Below are 22975 nucleotides of genomic sequence, written 5' to 3'. Positions count from 1 at the left end.
ACAAGGATATATCTGTTCATTATCGAAAAAAAAATCATTATCTAATTTTTCAATAGAGGGATGCTTTTGATTAAAGAGTAATTAGGAGGGATTTTTCCGGAAAATTGCCCAACATATTATGACCGGCAAGTCATCGTGATGCCAACGCCCTTCGCTGTCATTGCCGGTGCCTGCAACACCCACTTTAAATCTTTACATCCCAATCGCTGCCAATAATAATACAAAGTTTCCATTTTTACATCCACGAAAGGCAATATTATGGTTCGCGGCTTCATGTCTGCTGAGGTTTTCGTTAGCGTGGCGGCCGGGGGACGACATGGCCTTCGACCTGGGAACGATGACGACCAATCCGGGCGACTCGACCTTCGACTACGCGTCGGTTGTGTCGATCAACATCTTCGTGGCCCTCCTCTGTGCCTGCATCGTGATTGGCCACCTGCTCGAGGAGAACCGGTGGCTGAACGAATCCACCACTGCTTTAATCATCGTAAGTTCCTACATTCTTTTTGGCTGAACGAATGAATCCATCGCTGCTCTAATCATCGTGAGTCCTACAATCTTTTTGATATTTTGTGACAAAGAGCGTGTTCTTTTTCCATTTCTACTCGAAGAAATAGTTGAATGAATGAGTCCATCATTGCTTTAATCGTCGTGAGTTCCTACGTTCTTTTTGCCTTCTTTGGGATTAAGATGGGGTCTTTTTCGTTTCTGCTCGTAGAAATGATTTGAATTCTGGGGGGTTTGATCGCAGGGGCTGTGCACCGGAGCGGTGATTCTTTTCGCCCGAGGAGGGAGGAACTATGTTATCATGATGTTCAGTGAAGATCTATTCTTTATCTATGTGCTGCCACCAATAATTTTCAATGCCGGGTAGGTTTTCTTGTGAAGAGAAGTGATTTACTTCGACTCCAACTCCGTCCAAGTTGAATTTTTCTAATTGGTATCGGATTGGTTCCTCTGATAACACTTAACAAATTGAGAAATCAGCCTACGAATACTTTAATGGATTTCGTGATGGAATTTGTTAGGTAGTTATGCTGGACATACTTTTTATGCTTCATACTTACTTCGAACGCTAAAAGTTTGTTCTCCACGCTGATTTTTGATAAAAATTTGTTCTCTACACTGGTTTTCTCAAATAATTAGAACTTAATTAATATATCTAGGCTTTTATACTTGTAAATTACTCTATGCCATCTCAAATTATAATGTTTATCACCTTACCTTGGTGTAAGCCACTAAGTTTGCATCTGTCTTGTTGCTTCACCATTTGCATCTTATAACTTGAATTTTCTGCATGTATAGATTATTTTGAGTTTTCAATCCCCAAAATAAATGGCTATTCTAAAAAAGCTTGTTGACTTGTGCACCAGGTTCCAAGTAAAGAAGAAACAATTCTTCCGCAATTTCATGACAATTATGCTGTTTGGTGTAGTAGGAACAGTGATTTCGTTCATCATAATCTCATTTGGTAAGTTCTAAGCCAACTTTATTGCAGAAAGATCTGGACATCGATTAACATCCTAAGCTGCAATACCATGAAAATTATAATTGGCAAGATAAGTAGTCATTGATAAGTGTATTAAATGGATATAAACAATAAATTACCCATCTCCTTTTTGTTCAATAGCACATCAACTTCTCCATACAGTTGCATTCTATAAGTTGTGGACTAGATTGTTATGCCTTGCTGCTAAAAATATTTCTTGGTGGCTCATCGAGCTCATATTTGCTAAAAGGATGGAGAACAAGTCTCTTGTTTGCTCCCTGATGAATTTTTTACATTGTTGGGATGTAGGAGAAAGTCACCCAACAGACTATCTTTTCAGATCCAAAATATGGGTGCTGTTGATAACAGTCATCATAAAACCAACATAAATTGGCACCACTATAGATATGACATTGTTAAATATTTTTAGCTGATCCTGTCCCTGAAAAAATATCTTATAGTGATGTGAGGCTATGAGCAATGTCATTGAGGAATATGGCAGATATTAAAGTTCTGACTTGTGACTTAGGCAGTAGTTGCTATATGTTCAGAAGGCATTGTCCTGAGTAGCTTCCAGGTGATTCATGCCCACAAACAAAATATATTAGCTTAAGCAATAATTTTACATGATTCTATAAGAAATTCGTATTCATATTGTTTATCGTGCTTCACTTATTTGTCAATTATCTTCATTCTTTGAATTTCAGTACCTCTTTCTAGTTTAACTGGATTGGCATTATCTGGATCATTCATTTCTCTTCTTTCTTTATGAGCATCTAACAAGATATATACGATGTGGATCATTCATTTGTGATTTGGTATTGATCCAGGTGCTTCACAAGTTTTCAGAATAATGGATTTAGGCGCATTGGAAATTAGAGATTATTTTGGTAACTAAATGCTCTTACATTGCACTCTTTAGTTAATACTTTACATGTTAGCATCAATTCCTGTGTTTTTTTTCTTGACTTCTAGTCAGCTCTTTGATCTCATTTCTTGTCTATACAGCAATTGGGGCAATCTTTTCTGCAACAGATTCTGTTTGCACTTTGCAGGTTCTCAAATATAGCAGATTTCCTTTACAGTTGTTCTTTATTTGATAACAACTCATTGATTTCAGAAATTCACTACTTGAAAATCAGGTGCTTAATCAGGATGACACACCTTTGCTTTATAGCCTGGTCTTCGGTGAAGGTGTTGTAAATGATGCTACATCCGTGGTGCTTTTTCATGCAATCCAGAAATTTGATCTGGTTCATATCGACATCAAAGTTGTAATGAAGCTTGTTGTAAACTTCTTTTATCTATTTTCTACTAGCACCTTTCTTGGAGCATTTGTAAGTTTTGATTAGTTCTACTCACCAAGAATATGCTCTACTTTTTTTATCATGTAATGTTTTGGCTGAGTTTTGTCTATCTTGTTGCAGACAGGATTGCTCAGCGCTTATATTATTAAAAAGTTATATTTTGGGAGGTTTGTGAAAAGAAAGCCAACCTTCTCTTAGCTATGTTTCCTGGCACAGTGTTTACTAGAGGAAAACAAATTTCTATATGACTTAGCAGCACCATAGGGGCTCAATTGAACTGCTGCTTTGTTTTTTTCACTTTGATGTAAATGATTGAAAGCATAATCTTATAGATTGATTTTTTCTGAATCTCTCATTGCTTATTTTTCACTTCTGATATCTTTCCAGGCATTCAACTGACCGAGAAGTTGCTCTTATGATACTTATGGCTTACCTTTCTTACATGCTGGCTGAAGTGAGTATCTTATCTTAAATCATCAAGAAAACACAAAATTTTCTTACCTCCAATATGCTGGATTTAGTGAGTTTAGACTGAGATTGTTTCCCCTAAACTTTAATTTTCTTGCAGTTGTTAGACTTAAGCGGTATTCTTACAGTATTCTTTTGTGGAATAGTAATGTCACACTATACATGGCATAATGTGACACAGAATTCCAGGGTCACCACAAAGTAAATTATTTTCTATTGTTTTCAGCAGCACTAAATGCTGCTTCTCATATTTAAATTATCTCTATTGCAGGCTTATACAAATTAGTTTACATTTATTAATCCTTTTCTTTCTTGTCATTTCAGGCATGCCTTTGCAACGTTGTCATTTATCGCTGAAGTTTTTCTCTTTCTTTATGTTGGAATGGATGCATTAGACATTGAGAAGTGGAGATCTGTCAGTGGCAGGTTTGTTACGTTTTGGATTGCTACTTGTTCTTGTATGGGTTGTATAGCTCATTTGTAAAGTGGAACAAGATATAATTTATGTTTACTCCAGCGTTTTCTTCTGCTAACTAGCATATGTCAATATTATCTGAGGTCTCAATGCATAATTGTTATATATTGGCACCAGATATATTTTTATTAATTTACTACTTTTATCATGTTGTGGATATCTTGAGCCAGACTTCATTTGGACATTCTAGACAAAGTTAGACCAGAACATAAAATCCACTTTCAACAGAGGCATTGCCTTATTATGATATCTAACTTTTTGTGCATAATCCATGTTATTACATATACTGAGATTAGGAAGATCATATGAGTCTTGAAATGGTTATAATCCATTACTATCAAAAGTGCTCCAAACTTGTATACTGAAGGGTTCTTTTACAGTGAATACCTAACAATTTCTCTTTTTATGACATCTCTTTTGAAAGTTTCTTGGCTAAAAACATATACCATCTGCATTTTTCTTCACTTAGCAGTTTACTACTGCTATGAGATTGTTTGCGTTGGTAGCTTACTGTGTCTCTTGTTCCACAGCCCTGAAAAATCAATTCGTATGAGCGTAGTTCTTCTAGGATTGGTAATGGTTGGCAGAGCTGCTTTTGTTTTTCCACTCTCTCTCATCGCCAACATAAGCAGAAATTCTCAGAATGATAAACTTACGTTGAAGCAGCAAGTATCTTCCTGCCTTATTTACTTGGTCTTGGCTTTTGTTTGTAAATTCAAATATCATTTCTACTTATGTGTGTTCAAATATCAACAGGTCATAATCTGGTGGGCAGGTCTTATGAGAGGTGCGGTATCAATTGCACTTGCTTACAATCAGGTCAGCCTGATCTTTCATTGACAAAATGCAAAGCTTGTGTTTTCCAGTGCCAGAAGCTTTCGTTTTAGATTAACAATTATACTGACAATTACATCAGTGCTCACTACTTTTCTGTTTCCCATCATTCTAAAATCATGAAAGAGAGAATTTATTTATGTTATGTAAAAGCAAAAAACATTTATATGATAACAGTGACAGAAATTCTTTTGTCATGGGAAAAGGCAATCAAGACAACACAATTTACAAGTCCAGTTCATGAGTGTGTCATCACATTTTCTTAATTTCTTTTAAATAATTTGGTAGCAGAGATATTTGGTTAATAGAAAATTTTAACGATGATGGAAAAAATTTAGATGAAAATTAACGTTGCCAGCTCGAAACAAAAGGAAGGGAATACAGTCATCCAAATGGATCCTTTAGTCCCAAATATGTACTTGTTTTTTTCTTTTTCTGTTCTTGTGGAATATGGTGCATCATGCCTTGACTAAATGCACACATCCATGTCTCTTCCTTCTTGCTAGATGATTATTAATGCAGTCTTTAGAAAATTTAAGCTAATGTTACTGAAAAGCACTGTCTTATACATCGTACCAAGTACTGTGCATAATCAGCAAGTCTATCATATTAGATTTATCGATGACAAACAATTTGCAAGTTTGTTATAATGATAAAGTGATGACATAAATGATACTCCTGCAGTTTAGCAGATCTGGCCAAACTCATCAGCAAGGAAATGCATTTATGATCACCAGCACCATTACAGTTGTTCTTTTCACTACAGTGGTAAGACATATTCTATCTCCCAGTCACATAGTGCTATGAGAGTGTAATCCAGCTCAATTTACTCATTTGCAGCTAAGGGTTTGCGTTAAACAGTTTAAACATCAAAAAATAAATGTTCGTTTGATATATCAAAACATCTATTACAATCTCGTCTTGGACAGGAATCTTGATGAAACGATAAATGTTTTAACAAATCATCATCGAGTTGGATAATAATCATGTGGTACATTGAGTGTTCTGGAGTGTTCATCAAAAGTGACAATTTTGCTGTACTGATGTTATTGTAACATACGGAGTTGGCTATTGTTTTCTAGACCATCTTATACATTCATCTTAAAGCCAAAAGCAAAACCTGAATATGATAGGTTTACATACATTTTGGTGCTCATAGATAGCCTTGCTGATCTTATATCCATTTAACTTTCTTTATATTGTCCACGAAGAACGAAAACGAGAATACATTGAAATTTTCTTCTCTAGTATGACTCCCAAATTTGGTAGCACTGTAAATTTTTATTTGCTTGAATGTGCTGCTGATATTTATTCATTTGCTTAGGCATTAGGTTTGATGACCAAGCCTCTTCTTCACTTCTTTCTGCCTCCAAGCACGAGACATCTCACCATGAGCTTGTCGTTAGATCCTTCGAGTCAAGAGTCTTTTCTTTCTCTACTACTCAGCAATGGACAAGCAATAGAAGTTGAAGCAGAGAACAGTGTGCCTCGCCCAACGAGTCTCCGAATGCTTCTTACGACACCATCGCGCTCTGTTCATCATTATTGGCGCATGTTCGATGATGCCTTCATGCGCCCGGTGTTTGGCGGGCGGGGATTTGTTCCACTTGTTACTGGTTCACCGACCGAACGCGATGGACCCGATTGAGTGCAATGTCCATGGATGGCAATAAGCCAGAAGAACAGGGGAGAAACAAGAAAAGTATATTCGGCCTCGGTGAATTCCAGGATTCATTATATTGCCGATTTGCATCATGAACGATACATACTATTTGTGAGATTAGTATTGGCAGATTCCTTGTGAGCCACAGCAGTAGCAGATTCCTTAATATCTTTTGTTACATATCTGTATTAGTTTTATATCAGATGCACTGTAGTACTAATATTTGTACTCTCAGTCGAACCGAATTGTATATATTTCAAGTTTATTTGCTGCATTTCATCTTTTTCACTAGACTCTTATCGCCTTCTAGTCTCTGTGAGCAGGCAGAGATGTCATGAAAGAGAACGTGTTTTTGAGGATAAAGCTGTCAGAGATATGAAGAAAAAATCTCTTTTATTTGGAAGCTAAATCATATATTTATTTTGATATAAACTTGCTGCAAGCTCTACTTTTATGGGTTAAATTTCTTGCAATATTTGCATAAAACATGTCATCTTGTGAGGATATATCAGCATGGTGGGCCTGGTTAATGGTCTAATGACACCCCAACAACAAGGAGTGTTTATAATTTTGAATTAATTATTATTGAATATATTGTTCAATATTTTTCAGGGGATTCAATTCTTTGAATTACCATCCAATTATGTTAAAAATTAATCCTTTAATATGTTTGACCAGCTTTGACTCATGACATAATTTAAAAAATGGCATCGGTAATATCATTTTATACAAATAATATACGGTATAAATGCTTATAATTTAATTTGTCGGATTAAAAATGATATTATATTTCTTAATCGGAGTCACAGTTGAGGTAGGAACAGTTCGCGCGATACCCGACCCGCTCTGGCTCACCCTGTTGCCATTCAAAATCCGAACCGTTGGCTCTCAAACTGCCCTGAGGCTACACAAACCTGGAACGCGGTACCCGTAGATGTACCCGACCCCCAGCCTTCTCCAACTGTTCAAACCCCGAGTGGGGCCCTCCAATCGAAGGAAAATATTGTAGAGAGACGAGCACGACGTCGCGTGTTCTGACGAAGTCGAGTCCCTTTCGCTTTGCTCCTTTTATTGGTCTCAAGAAACGAACCCCCCTAACCGTTGCGTTGGCCATCACGAACTCCGCTACATTCCTCTACTTCTTCGGAAGAAGAGTTCAATCGTCGAGAGAGAGAGAGAGAGAGAGAGAGAGGTGGATCGGCGCGAAAACCTGATAAGGAAAACCTAGAGGTTTCGGTCGGCGGAGAGGGAGTTGGCGGAGGGAGGATAGATGGAGCGGCTGAGGGCGGGGAGCCCGGTGTATACGCGTCAGAAGAGCATATCGAGCTCCACGGGGGTGCCGTCGTCGCCGACGACCATGTCCCCAGCCCACCCCCTCCACCACCACCAGAACCGCCACCTCCGCTCCGGGTCGGCCGGCGTCGGCACATTCCGCCGCGCCCAGAACACCGCCGCCCGCGCAGCCGCCCAGCGCCTCGCCCGCGTCATGGCCCACCAGCACGCCGACGACGATGATGACAACGAAGACGACGACGAACTTTCCTCCGGTCCCCCAATCGACCTGCTCTCCACGCCGCGCCGCTCTGCTCGCTCTCCATCGCCCGCGGTATATCGTTCATGATCTCTCCACTCTTTCTTCCTTGATTTCTTTATCTGTTTTCCTGCATTACCTGTAAAATCTCTCTTTCAAATATTCAATTAAAAATAAACTTGTTTTGTTTTGTAAAATAGCTGCCAGGAAATTCTTTCTGGGTTCAAAGCCGGGATATGTATGCTCAAGATTTACTGTTTAACATGTCAAACATTTTAGTGATTTTATGGCATCTTTCCAGTGCCTCTAATAATAAATTTACTAGTTATAATTTAAGTATAATGCAGAATTTTTTTTAGGGTTTGGCATATTGAGTACTTTTCCTCTTTTTCCTTATTAGATAAATCGCTACCTTGCTGAGCAAACACCTGTTCGTCCAACATCTACCGGTCGATCATCTGTGGCTGCAAAGCCAGCTACAATGATACCACCAATTAAATCATCGTCAAAACCACTTGGCACCACAGCGCCATCAGACCCTCTTATCAGCAGTCAAAGAACAGAGACTCCCAAACAACTCGTTACTACAGCACCATCAGACCCTCTCATTAGCAGTCAAAGATCAGAGACTCCCGTTTCCAGCCGAAGAGAGAAAATGTAATTTTTGAACTCTATACTCATAATTCTTGATCATTACACTTTAAATTTGTGATTTTATGATACCGTTTGCCATACCCATGGACTTTGTTCATCATAGTTGATAATGGATCGAGACAATACAAAGTTTAACATTAGTATTGTCGATACCCATTTTCTAACTCAACACTGGAATTTGGAGAAGTTTGCACAATTACTTGTTATCTACATGTTCAAACATTTCATTTCAATTTGCTAAACTGTTCTACATATCATTTGATGTATGTCTTAGATGCAACAACCATGTCTTCTTCACATTTATATAACGTCAACACAGTTTTTGATTTACATATTCTTTTGGTAGACTTGTTTCCAGATGATGTTTGGCTATCATCTGTTTAGATGAACATCAAATGGAAATTTTTTTCTAATCTGGATTTGGCTCTTTCAGTTGTTATTGTTGTAAGGGAAAAATAATAATATAAAGAGCTATGTTGAATTTAGAAAACCCATGTATGTGTACTTATATGAAATCAAACATTAAACAATGAGAATCTAGTGGACTGATGGGATATGTATAGGAGGAGACTGTTTAAGGAGGAAAGAAAAATAGAGATATTCACAGTTTCCTATTAAAATTATGATTGCAATACTAAAGAACCCAAGGTTTGGATCATGGTTCTTCTGGTGTATTTACAGGGCCACTAAGAGCTCAAATGCTAACTGCAATCTAACCCTGCTTTTCTCTATGATTATTTCTTGATTTCAAGTAATTTGTTGAAATACAATTAAAATATGTTATATAGTAATTGGAGACTTCTCAACCCACTCCTTTTTTGGTTAGGAAAAATCGAGGGCTAATCAAGCCCTGAGACAAAGTCAGAGTGGTAACGATTTTGATTTTTCTTATTTTCCTAGCTTTTTCAGATGTGTTTCCCCATTTTTTACCAGCTAATTTATGTTGTCTATAGAATCATGTGTTGAGTTTATTCAGGACATCAGAGTTCTAGCATAGTTATAGAATAGGTTGGACAAGTTGTTTATCTGTAAGGATTTTTATTCAGATTCCTAGGATCTCCTTTGGTTATTTTGAAGGTTGACAAGATTGCTATAAAAGAAAAGTTTTTCCACAGGACCTTGGCTTCATATATGAGATGACATAAGCTTGGCATAAACTAATACATATTTCTCTTAACATCAACTTCTCCTTTTCATGGTAAATATCTTAATTTCACTTCTAGAGTTTTGTTAAAATGCAACTTGTCGTCATCAAAGATAAAATCTCTTGCATGATTCGCCATGCTGCTTAAGTTCGAGCAATTTATCTTACTATAAGTAGCCTTTACATTTCCAAGTATATGGCAAGGCATATATTAAGCAAAATTTGTTGTGTGCTTTAACTGCTGTTCACTGACATTGTGCAACACCCAGCAGTTAGTGTTGACAAACATGATACACATGGTACATGTGTGATGCCTTTGTATTGTACTGGCAATTGTTTGGTAAGTTATACACTACATGCTCCTGTCCATTTATACTAGTGTGTTCAAATGCTCTAGTGAAATGATGTTCCTTTCTTTTCTATAACTTTCCAGCTCAGCTAGATTCATGACCTATGTTTGCATATAGGATGTCTGTTGACTTGGGTAATTTGACTGTGAGAGAACCCAGCAATGCACGATTATCTTCTGCTCTTCAAGATGAGGTAATTAGTCCTCAGATTGCAGATGCATATGCAAAATTTGGAGTCCAAGAAAATAATGTATCATTCTTATTCAGGTCATCCATTGTATCTATACGTATGAAATAGATTCATATTCAGAAGTTGTATAATGAACTGTCCTCTGTTGTTCATTTTCAGATTGATGTACTACAAGAAGAGAATGAAAATATTCGGGAAAAGGTGAGAGAACAACACAATCAAAGGCACTTTATAAAGATGCACCTATCTGTTGGTTTAGCTTGTATTGCCATTCAGTAGCTTTCTTTTGTTTTTCATCTTCATTTTCTTCATGCTGATTTATCTCTTCTCAGCTTCGGCTTGCAGAAGAAAAATATGAAGAAGCAGAAGCAAGAGCTAGACAACTTGAGAAACAGGTTCTTTTTTAATTAGCACATGTTACAACCGATATTTTAGCAATGTGTGTGGCTTGTTTGTATTATTTGTTAGATTAGACATGCTTTATGTTGTTTCTGTTGGATTCAGAGTAAATAGATTCATTCTTATGCAGAAAACACAAATATGACTGCTTCTAGTTGAATGGATCAGTAGATAACAAGTTTAATTAGTTCATACTGTTCAACATCATAAACTGGAATTTTGCATGACTAAGAGTGTCAACAGAGCTTCCATGCTATCTTACTGAAAGGTTCATGAAATTGAATATGTTTGTACTTGTTGAGAAATTACTTTTTATTGGTTTCTCACACTAATGCTTTTGTGCACATGCTTTTATCAATCAATAAAGATCCTTGTGCCTTGAAGTTATTCAGATCTCCAATGTGAGGCCTTCATGGCACATCCTGCTTATGAACATTAGCAAGAAAGCTCCCCTGTTTCCTTAGCTCATAAGGGGTAAGAAATTCAACAAGTTTATAAGTAAATGTGCATTTGTGGCCTAATGATGTCAGAAAATCATAAGCATTGGGTACTGGGTAGGATTATAACCCTTGTTATTGTAAGAAGCACTTAAACTGTTGCAGATGTGGAAAGTAAATTTTTTAATAACAATGTGACACATTTTAATGGTTCTATGGGGGTACAAGTTCAATTTCTCAAATTTATTTGATCTTTGTCTAAGGTTTATTTCCTTCTAAAGCAAGGTTCACAGGATTGGGATTGAGTTCAGGAAGGTCATATGATTTGCCATCGGGATTGATTATTTGGACACAAGTAAATCATGCATTCAGATCTTTTCCTTAATGATTGTAAATTTACTAGAATTGCTAGCAAATTGGTTTCTATTGGTTGAAAACAGCAGTATTGACAGCATTTCCTAAAATTCACTTGACTTGCTGGTATTGGCCAAATTGCTAGAATTAGCAGGATTTTGTTGGAATCGGCTTAATATCAATTTGCTTGTCCCAAGACCAGTCAGAATTTTGCGATCCCTCAATTTTTGAGATTTTTAAATCAAACTTTACAAATTCCAGTTCTTACTCAGCTGATTGGAATGATATTAGAAATTCATGGTTGAAGTCAATATCCTATGGTTTTCTTTACTATGATTATTACTAGTTTAATAAAAATTATTGCTTTAGATGTAGCACACCTTGTGTTTACACAATACATTTTACTGGTAGGGTATGTGGGAAATCATATCAACTTAGTTTTGATAACTAAAAAGAGGGATAGAGGAAAAGAAAGAATGAGAAATTAGAAGACTAGAGAAAGAAAAGGGGAAATATACACTTTATTGGTTCTCCCCTGTGTTAGCTCTTCTATTGGGACTCTTCTCTAACACAAGTGTATAAAAAGTGGAACCCATGTTAGAGAAGACTCCCAATAGAAAAGCCAATATTGTGTTCTTTGAACCAAGGTTTGCAATATCATACCGTACCGGTGTTTCGACCTGGGCTCGGTATCGGTATGGTATGGTGTACCGAGCGGTATACCCAGGTGCACCGAGCACTGTAGCACTGCCACAGTGTATTGGTGCACTGTACTGTTACTATAACAGTGCACTGCAACAGTACTGTCACTACTGTTGTAGTACTACAGTGCACTACAAACAGTGCACTACTACAGTCGGACCGGTAGTGGACGGTCCGCGTACCGTTAGCCTGTCGGACCGGTACGTACTGCCCATGCCGGGCGGTACGATTCGGTATGGCAGACCTTGCTTTGAACAAGTATATGTTTCTTTTATTCTCCTTATCTTCTAATTTCTTGTTCTTTCTTTTTCTCTATATTCGTTTTTATACTCATTAAATCTAGGAGGCGGAGGAATGAGACTATGCAGTAATAAGAGTTAGCTTAAACCAAAACCCTAACGCTTCTATCAAGGCCTTTAGAAATTGAGATCAATTGACTAATTTAAGTTTGAATTGTTCGAACCTCAAAACCAAAGAAGGGATCCTTTGGGAGCCTTTTCGTAAAAAGGTCAGTCAGTTTGAAAAGTTGGATCTATTAAAGTGCGTTTGGGAATACATTTGAACTATGCATTGAGGGCCTAATACACATTTCAAATATGAATTGATGATTGGTAATTGTTTTCAAATCATATTTGGCATGAATGTTACATTGAAAATGCTCAAAACCTAATACTACCTTAAGGTAGTATCAACATTTCAACATTTGTAGGAAACTAAAGAAAATTTTTAAATTTTCCGAAGTACCATATGACATTCAGAAACACAATAGGAAAGAGGGATTCTGCATTAGGGCACAGCTCACGCGTGGTTTATAGCTTTCTGCGATAGAAAATTGGTTCAATCAAACCGGATAGGACTAGTTGGTTTGACTCAAGTTCGATAGATAACTAGTTCAATCAAACCAGATAGGATTGTTTGGTTCGACTCAGGTTTGACCTGGCCTGAGTTGAACCAAACGAGTGCCTAGGTAACACCCAAGTGAAGACACCCGCCTGGGCCACTTTGTTTATGATAAACAAAAGGAGAATTGAAATGGAATTAGTTGAATATTAGACAAATTAAACTAACGGTTATGAATATGATGGAGTTTTTATTTGAAACCAAGGATTTTAATTTGAATAATACAGCCCGTACTGGGTAGTACATATTGGTCCGCTAGTAGACCGATATGCGGACCACCCACTACCGAGCGATACCGTCGATTGGGGTTGTTTCTGCCCCATTATCACCTTAAATCGGTTGTCATCGCTTGTTATCAGGTGGTATTAGCCGAGGGAGAAGAAAGAAGAGGGAGAAGAAAGAAGAGGGAGAAGAAGAGGAGAACCTAGAGATCCGGCCCGCTCTCCCTCATTGTTTGAGGCGACGAGGCCTCGGCGTCGTTGGAGACTTCTCCTCATTTGCGAGGGGAGAAGAAACTGAGCATCGTCGAGGCGACATTTCTTCTCCCCACGAAGGTACAAGAAACAAGGCGACGAGGCGGCGACGTCGCCTCATCGCCCTTTTTTGCATGGGGAGAAGGAAACGATTTCTTCTCCCCACCCATTTTTTTACTTATATATAAATATATATATATATATACCGAATGGTATATCGAAATGTACCGCTCGATATACAGTACCGTACCATACTGAGCGAATCTCGAAACTCTGATGCGGTACGAAATTTCAATCTTTGTTTGAAACAACTATGAATCAGCTTATCAAATTATCTTTTTAATTAATGAAGAATTTCCAGTATGTGGCCACTTCTGTTAGACCTTTTCTGACCATGAATGGTAAATATAGTATGTCCACTGTATAACAAAATTGGCAATCTTGATTCAAAGGTATAAGTAAAATTCACAAATCTTATTTTAGACGAACATGACTCTCATAATAACTTTTAATATTATAGATGCCACATCTTTTTCCAAATTGCAATTAGCTTGACTTTCTTTCTTTCTTTTTATTTTTTTTTAATCATTACTAGTTTGACATACTTGTGGAGGCATGAGTGTGGAGGAATAGTTATTCAACATATCTTTATTTGTTGGGTTTATTAATATTTTTCATCTATGGCTTACCATTCAGTGTTTAAACCATTTTTATGTCATTTATGTGTCAGTCACATGCTTGCAATAAAAATTTGGGGTTAGTGTGCATGGTTACCAAGGAAACTTTAACTCTTTAATATGCATCTAAGATATTCTTATTCTTCCCAGTTCTTTGATGCAAGAGAATTCTATTTTCTTATAATAGATAGGTGTACTTTTAGAAAAATTTTGGAAGCACAAGTACATTTAAGTTTTAAGCACATTTTTAGGTAGCTTCTCTTGGTGATGGTGTGTCAACAGAAGCTCATCTCTTGAGCAGGCAAGCAATAGATAGATGCATATCTTTCAAAACTCTTCTGGATTTTATTACTGGTTTTTGATGTATCTTACTTTTCAGGAAAGAGGCAGCCTTGCAACAAAGAGAGGTATGTTAACAGTTAACAGGCTACTCCATTTTTTCTAACTAGTATATCTGAGTGTTTTATTGCCTTCGACAGCAATATATATTTATATACACATACACATATACATATATAATGTAATTTTCTATTAGATATACATACATCTTTCCACTCCAATACATGCCTAAATGAATGCATGACCATTTGATGATACTTTTAGAAAAATAAAGGTTTCTTTACATAGCTTGAAAAGTTTTCTGTTATCTTACATCTTATCTCTCCAAATACCTAGGTGAAGGAAAATTTGATCCAAGTGTCTCTTGGGTCTCAACCGGTTCACTGTTGTATTTCTAGTTGGTGTATCCATGATCATGATTAAACATTAACTTTGTCAATGTTGTTTAATCTTTACTACTGCTGTCAATTATTATTAGATTATTGCAATACAAAAGCTAACAAAATCAACATTTTATCTGAAGGAAGCTTTCTGATGTTTGTCAGCAAATTATATGATATATGCTGAACCCTGGTTTGGCACGGGTCTGGCACAAGCTTTCTGCCATCAGCAAATGTTCGTGTACTTAGCATTATACAGAATATGGATCTTGTGCTGTATGGAGCATTGACAAGATCAAAACTCAAATCCATGTTTTGGATTTTGCAGCATTAGGAAAAGTTATTTCTGAAAAATTTCAGAATAAAATGGCATGATAGAGAAAAATAAAATTTATAGGAGAGAGCTAGTTGTGTTTCTTGGAAATTTGTAACATGATGAGCAGTAATTTACATTTTATTTCAAATGAAGCAATTACTTGTATGCAAATGAAGTATGCATTTTCTGTGATAGTTTAGGATTTCTCTCATATAAAAACAATCATTACAAGTACTTACAAGTATCAGCATATAGAATGTACAGCATATTGACTAGTGATGGAGTACAATAAAGGTGCCTATAATTTAATTGATTGATTTAGAAATAAAATAATTGTGACTTTACCTCGATCTAATTCATTAAAGTTAATTTCTTAGCAGACAGACTTGCTAACTTTGGTAGGAGATCTCAAGATATCTCCTTATGGGGAGCTGAAGCTCCCAATTTTGTGTCTCTTGCTAATTTTGAGCCCTCTGTAATGGGTAACTAATGAAATGAAATGGTTTTTCTTTAAAAAATATTGATTAGAGTAGAGCCATATATGTAACGATACTATTTTTCAGAAGTACATGACACTCTGTCATAAAATGTACTGGATCATTGAGTATTGAGATCTAGATAACTTTGCAGGCTGCTCTGAAAGCTGCTGCACAAACTAGCTATGCTAAAAGAGAGATTTCATCTTTAAGAGAGGAAGCAAAGGTATAACTTACTGTTTCATGAGTAGTACCTGATCTTTTATAAGTTTGATTCAACAGAGCTTTCTTTTGCTGCATTTTTTTCATGCTAGATTTACTATATTCATCTTAGATTGCTAGGGATGAGGCAGCCTCAGTATCTGAACAACTTCAGGAAGCAGAAACTGAAATTAGATCTCTTAGAACAATGGCACAGAAAATGATATTGTCGCAAGAACAAATGGTTTGTTTGTAATATTTGTTATATTTCCAAAATTTTCTGGATTTTGTTCGTTAATAACATTTTTGTTTCTCGGAATACTTTTTTCATAGGAGGAAGTTGTCCTTAAGCGGTGTTGGCTTGCTCGATACTGGAAACTATGCATTTATTATGGTAATAGAATTTCTATATGACATTTTTCCTTACGGAAAGATCTAACAGTTCAATATTTTCATAAAAATATTGTTTAATGGTTACTATTCTTTGAAGCATTCTTTTAAGGATGTCAAATGTTAATGACCTAAAGTCTCTATTATATTTTGAAACGAGACAACGTTAAATAGCTATAAACCATGAGATTGAGACCATAAAGTCTCCAACAAAAATCATGTTAAAGATATTTTCATCCTAATGTATGTATGACTTTGTTGATATTAATCTACACCATGAATTGCTGCTCCAACCCCCATTTCTTGGTATGTAGTGGAAGTATTGGCCTGATTAAATATCAAAACAGATTGCTATTCTAGGTGGTTTACCTAGACCAAAGTGGACCATGATAACCTACCAGTACAAATTGGTACAAGCCCGGTATGGATTAGTGCGAATTTGTTACTAGTTGAATCAAGTATTTGAGTAATGACTATTCAGAAAAGAATAGAGGCACACACACTATTAGGGCTCCAAATGAAACTATTAAGGTTTTGCTGTCCTGAAATGTTCAATACATATTGAAAGCTCGAAACATATAGTTTCTGCCAATAAGTACACGATGGTCTGTACATGAAATCAGGAGGAACATCTAGTCTCACATCAGAGAAAAGGCATGTTATGTAAATAAGAAAAAATAATTTAATAGTAAGGTAGGGTTCTTTGAGAAGCTGAGACAATGTGGAGACTCTATTAAGCCATTTCACATGAGCTAGTTCCAGCTATTAAGATCAATTTTTTACATGTGATTCAATACCCAAAACTTTTGACTTTAAAGCCATGGAAGCAAAACCTGATGTGTGGTTCCTTGTGATGTGGTTGGGAAAGAGACCCTATTGTATAGAACATATATTTAAAATATATTGAATCAGCATATGCAGCAAATGTATGATGTGAAAATTCTTTGTTTTCTACTGGGTTTGAGTGTGCTAATTTGGTTGTTGGACTTCAAGAGCTGTAGTAATTCCAAGCTGGCCTATTATCTATTGGCTTAATGGTTGACAATATCTTCTAGGCATATATGCTGATATTGCTGAACCGAAGTATGAATTTTGGTCATCCTTCTCTCCACTTCCACTTGAAGTTGTCTTATCTGCTGGACAGAAGGCTAGGGATGGGAACTCCTCAGGTTAGATTTCTTTGGTGCTATGCTACTATTCTTAACTCATTGCCTCTTAGGAATCTTGCATCAAGTTCTCCTTCCACAATTCTTTTACTTCATATTTTAAATTCAATAGATAAATCCGATCTAGAAGAGAAAGAGAAGGTGTCATGGAATGCAAGCGATCTAGCCGGAGAAGGAAATATTGACAGCATGCTCGTGGTTGAAAAAGGCCTGCGTGAACTAAGTTCACTGAAGGTTTATTCCAATTCTCATTTCTTCATTTTTATCTGGCCATTCTCGACTAACAATTTTAAATGGTTTCATTTACATTATCTAATATATAACTATAGTTTCTTTTATAATTAAATAACTTGATCATCTAAATATCATGTTATGACAAGGAAGAAATTGTGGAGCTTGGTACTGACATTTTGCTCATTTTGTGAAACTTGGTCCTTTGTGTGTATATTTTGTCTGCTACACCATCGTAAGCCATCCCATCAATTGTTTCAATTAATTGGAACTGGCACCTTTGCCTAAAGCAGAACAGAGCATCATGCTTGGGCAGGAATAGTGTATGTTTCCCCTTTAGGTCACTTTTATGAGCTAATTTAGTCTGGCTTTAGATATTCCACTTTATAGTCTGAGAAAAAGAATAGTTGCAATATTAGTACATTTAACATATATTTGTTTACATCTGTGCAAAGGTTTCCAAGTATGTACAGGAATTTTAACACTTGATAGTTAGTTTATTTTCATAAATTTGTTTTCCAGATAAATTTTGGATTATCATTGAATTGTTCATTGGGAATTTGGTTCATAGCCTATTCTTTGACTCTTTTAAGCTAATATAAGCTCTGTTAACTAATGCTGCACTCGTAACTGGTGTCTGATAATAAGGTACTACAGAAAATAAAACATTGCGTGGATATTTTATGGTCAAAATTTGCTTGATCATGCAGTTTAAATCAACTCCGACAGCTGAATACTTTTCAATCTAGGATCTCAGTGCCATTGGAATTTTCTGTGATCGTGCTGTGCCAATTGAATCATTGTGTTGGACGTAACTTTCTCAATAAAGAAGATTGAACAGTATATCTTTTTTCTTCCAGGCCCAAGTACGAAATTAGTTTATTCAATAGTAAAAAGATGAAAATATCAAATATTGTATTGTGAAGAAACCATACATTTAAAGACCCCATGGGAAGTGTGTATTGACTCTGGAGGCTGTCACGCATTGAGATTTTGAGGCAACTTGGTTTGGTTCACTATGTTCTTGTTAATGAAGCCAGTTAACTATTTTAAATACAGCTCCTTTAATTCACTATCATAAGATCCTGTTGATTAGGTTTGTTTCAAACCCTTTTTCTTACATTTACTTCTTTTTGTAAGTTTTGATTAGTCAGTCTATCATAGACATTCTACATGCATCAACCAAAATAGTCACCTCTTGATTGTTGACCTGAGACGAAGTCAGGGCTTTCCAGATGTAAGGCTATTCTTCTCAGGGAAAAAAAAATAAAAAGCAGAGACTTAAATCAAAACTGTTTTTGATATGTTTTCTGTTTAGATGTATATGTGTGCATCTGTCTGCTAATATGAACTAGGAAAATAGAGAAACTGCTGAAGACAGTTAAGCTGCAATCTATATTTTGGGCTTCTCAGATTTTTTGTTGCTTTGAAGGTAGAGGAAGCTGTCCTTCTTTCAATGGCTCAGCATCGACGTGCAAGCACCAAATCTGGTTATACACTTATATTCTGAAACTTCTCTTTTTTCAGATTTGACATTGTTTGTGTTAATTGATGAACACATATGAATGATCCCAAAAGAAACTTAACTGTTGCAGCATGATATTGGAAATCATAATTATGTTATAATTACTTTCACTTAACAACATATCTTGAGTGCACGAAAAATAGAAAATTCCTTTATTTTATAACTGCTTTATGCAATTATAATCATGACTTTATGCATTCTTAGTTTCTCCTGCTTTAAAAATAAAGTATCCGCATCTTGGAATTTTTTTCTATATGAATAACACATAGTTCTAATCAAAGTTTTATTTGGATGTAATAGCCTTTTCTCATCTGATTATGCATTCCTATTCATGATTTATGAAACTAAATGTTTCTCTAGAAGATTTACTCATGTTGCTTATGTATGAAGAAGATTCATCTTTCACTTTCTTCCCTTTCAGAAACGTCTACTTGTACTGTTAGGTTTCTGTATTAATATGTCTAGGCCAGCAAGATGTTGTCTCACATGCTGAAATTCTTAGTAGTGTTATTGGTCCATGCAAACTAGTTCCAAGACCATTATATTAATTGAATTAGAGCATATTAGTTTTCATTGTATTCCAGAGAAGCATCAATGTTTAAATCATTTTGTAAGTGATTCTGTTTTCTAGGAGATATTACTTTTGGTTGATAAGTAACTTTTTTTACAGCTCCATCACTTTCAGGGGAAGGTCAAAATCCGGCAGAGGCATTTGGTTAGTTTTTTGCTTTTTTTAGGTATACTTTTGGCTGCTCAAAAGCAAAGAACATTAATGAAAGTTCATAGTAAAAGTTAAACATGGTCCTCGTTATAATTGTGTTTCTCTTCTGTGTAATGCTTCCCAATTATTACTCAAACAACTTTGTGTTATTTCACCATGCTATTGTCATTGATTGTGCGCTCTTTATTCTCTTCCTTTCAGAACTGAGTCAGGAGGAATCTGAAGATGTGCTCTTTAAGCAGGTAAATGGAATTCTTCTTGTAAGATTATGCATCAGTGAGTTTCATTTTCACTTGTTTCCATATTATTTTAGATATCTAAGCTTAATTTATCAATCATTTCCGAGTATAATTGGTCTGTGGCTTGCAGAAATACTTAATATTGTTGCAGCAGTATCAGATCAGCTTTTTACTATCTTAAACAATTCAATGTTCTTTTTTTCTAGAAAAACAAGGCTGATTTAAAAAACAGTCATTGTTTTGGGGCTCATAATTATGATCCTTATTTTACTATACATATATGCAAATCTAGTTCCCTATCATATGCATTCTTCTTAATGGCAATTGGCAACCAGTACTGACTATGCAAGTTTATTCCAACATGTTTAAGCCAACTTAGAAGCCTGATTTGGAGAATGAGACCATTGCATTTGGTCATGTGGTCTCTATCCTCAATGGACAACAGCAATCTTAATCTAGTGATTTGAGTTGACCAGGGGCTAGCATAAGAGTGTGCTAAGCATATAATTGGTTATGTAATATGAGGAATCTCAAGGAGCTTTCTGTTGGAATGATTTTGGCTTGTCTTTATGTTCTTTTTACAATATATTACACAGAAATAGTTTTAAAGCCTTGAGTATTCTTCTTTTACTCTGTTTTAAGTCCAACCCTTCCCTACAAAGAAATAGTTTAAAGCCTTGGGTACCTTCTTTTGCTCTGATCCAAGTCAAGCTTTTTTTAAAACATACTACAAAGAAATAGTTTTAAAGCCTTGAGAACCTGTTTCTCTTAGATTTTGTTTTGATATAAGTAAAGCTTTTTGAAAGATATATGTGCATAAATATTTTTGTAGGCATCCTTTTTTCATCATATATGTTCAGAATCATTGGCGTTGATTCGGGTGTAAGTTTCTTTCCATCCAAAATTTGGACATGGAAGTGGAGTACTTTGATCATCTGCTGCTCTGTTTGTCATGTTGTGAGCAGAATAATAGTCATATGACATGATATTATTTTAGTTCTTGAACTAGGTTATAAATTGATTTTTGGAGTGATCCTTTTAGCAGATAGTTTTTCTTAGATTAATAATATATTATTTTGATTCTAATACTGTTAATTTTCTTAATTTAATAGCATATTTTTATTTAAAATTTTAAATAATTATATTTATTAATTATATTATATATTTTTATATTTTAGCGTCTCGCTTCGCTCGGGCAAACGCCTGGGCGAGCGCTTAGCACCTCGGACGTTTTTTGACCTTAGCGTCTTTTGATACCTAGCGCTTTTTAAATCACTGTTATTTAATGACATCAATTAGTTCATTTATTCTTGACAAAATTACATGGTGAAAATGATAGGCTTGGTTGGCATATTTCTGGAGAAGGGTAAAAGATCATGATCTGGAAGAAGATATTGCAGATGAAAGGCTGCAATTTTGGATTGAGCAAAGCAATCACTCTCCTACATCACACGATGCAGTAGAAGGTAATTTATGATTTATAATTAATGAGCAAAGATATTGTGTTTTTGTGTGATCAATTCTTGTGTTCTAAAGAAAATACTTTACCAGTGTTTTGATGCATCATTTCCTTAGTTCTATTTGATAGCCACCATGATGATCAATCATTTTACATAAGTTGGATTCAAGCATCTGCATTAACAAGCAGTTTTCTACTTGCCATTTCTATCCACTCTCTCATTGATGTGTACGAGTGGATTAAGGTTTACTACATACAATAGAGACCAGAATTAGATTCACTTGCTGTGTCATAGTTGACTTAATGTAACATAAGGCAAATTTGTTATTACACCAAAGGTAAGGAACATCTTTCATTTCATGCTATTCTGAGCTAAGGCATGCATTAAGATTTATTCACGTTCAGGCAACATAAGCACTCTAACCTGCTTTTGTTGACATGAAAACATAGAAATAAACTGGTTGAATAAATTTGTGATTGGTTCTTCATTCTTTTGGGCATAAATAATGTGTCTTTGTTCTTACCACTGTAGTATTGTTAATTGTTGCTGTGCTGCAACTTTTCTTTCATGTGAAAGCTCAGAGGTCCTTTGATTTCATGTGAAATCTACTCTGTAGAATAGAACTCATTTAGTATGATTGCAATGGGCTCAAAAAGACTAGGCGAGGCCACCGATAATACACTAAGTAGAGATAAATAGCATGACCTTTGATTGATTTCTCTGAACAAACTGGAAATACCATATAAATCTACATGTTTATTGAATTCCATAGCTTCATTGACATCACTGTTGCAGTTGAGCGTGGGCTTTTTGAGCTGAAGAAGTTGGGAATTGAATTGCAATTGTGGGAAGCCTGTCATCACAGAAGTGAAGCTCCTTCAGATACTTGAGTTTGTTTAGTAAGATCTTTCTCTCTGAATGTTCTGCCATAGCTTTGGACTTGATCAAATATAAGTTATATTTGATCGATAATTATTATTTCTTCTTCAGTTATGACTGAAGATTTTCCTCGTTGCACAATTTATTTCTTCCTAGGTATATTCTCATTCATCAATGCCAGACACTTTGTTCTTGTCTCTCAACACAATGTTTTGAACACCTGTTCCCTGTCAGTTTGGTCATGGGAATCAAAAATTGGAAGTATATTTTCAGTAGCCACCATCTCAGTTTTTTTTCTATCGGGAGACAATTCTAAATCAATTTGTGAAATCTTAAAGTTCAGGGTATGTAAATTGACACGAGAGAATTTTTAAAGAAAATTATTGAGAACCTCTTGTGGATTTGGTGATTCTCAGTTTGAAGCGGTTAGTTTTCCACAACATGGTACACCACTTTTGCTATTTCATCATCCACATGTTCACATACACGACTACCGCCGCTGCTTGATCATCATTTTTTGTTTTGCGATTGATTTGCTGCTATATTTTTCCTTTTGGACTATTTGCTGCTATCGTCGAAGTCTCTGTGTTATTTCAAATAGGAAG

At 35.8% G+C, this 22975-nt stretch overlaps 2 protein-coding genes across 2 annotated transcripts; both read left to right on the top strand.

Moving 5' to 3' along the window:
• The first annotated feature begins 292 nt into the window (after positions 1 to 292).
• Positions 293 to 6336, top strand: LOC103969230 (sodium/hydrogen exchanger 1-like). Its single transcript, XM_009382717.3, has 14 exons — positions 293 to 487; positions 752 to 870; positions 1374 to 1471; positions 2320 to 2379; positions 2498 to 2544; positions 2632 to 2826; positions 2917 to 2963; positions 3184 to 3250; positions 3365 to 3465; positions 3589 to 3690; positions 4270 to 4408; positions 4496 to 4558; positions 5258 to 5341; positions 5898 to 6336. The coding sequence occupies exons 1-14, from the start codon at positions 317 to 319 to the stop codon at positions 6219 to 6221; spliced, it is 1617 nt and encodes a 538-aa protein (XP_009380992.2). The 5' UTR covers positions 293 to 316; the 3' UTR covers positions 6222 to 6336.
• A 708-nt stretch (positions 6337 to 7044) lies between these two features.
• LOC135630963 (coiled-coil domain-containing protein SCD2-like) lies at positions 7045 to 22904 on the top strand. The gene is made up of 17 exons (XM_065138297.1): positions 7045 to 7842; positions 8168 to 8424; positions 10033 to 10108; positions 10265 to 10306; positions 10438 to 10500; positions 14299 to 14348; positions 14427 to 14454; positions 15713 to 15784; positions 15893 to 16003; positions 16093 to 16153; positions 17205 to 17318; positions 17428 to 17549; positions 18979 to 19036; positions 19742 to 19786; positions 19994 to 20034; positions 21371 to 21497; positions 22287 to 22904. The coding sequence occupies exons 1-17, from the start codon at positions 7507 to 7509 to the stop codon at positions 22379 to 22381; spliced, it is 1698 nt and encodes a 565-aa protein (XP_064994369.1). The 5' UTR covers positions 7045 to 7506; the 3' UTR covers positions 22382 to 22904.
• The last annotated feature ends 71 nt before the right edge of the window (positions 22905 to 22975 follow it).

Source organism: Musa acuminata, chromosome BXJ3-2 (assembly GCF_036884655.1).
Source record: "Musa acuminata AAA Group cultivar baxijiao chromosome BXJ3-2, Cavendish_Baxijiao_AAA, whole genome shotgun sequence".
Taxonomy (NCBI): domain Eukaryota; kingdom Viridiplantae; phylum Streptophyta; class Magnoliopsida; order Zingiberales; family Musaceae; genus Musa; species Musa acuminata.
The sequence above is the reverse complement of the archived record's forward strand: the minus strand, read 5'-3'. Positions and strand labels throughout refer to the sequence as shown.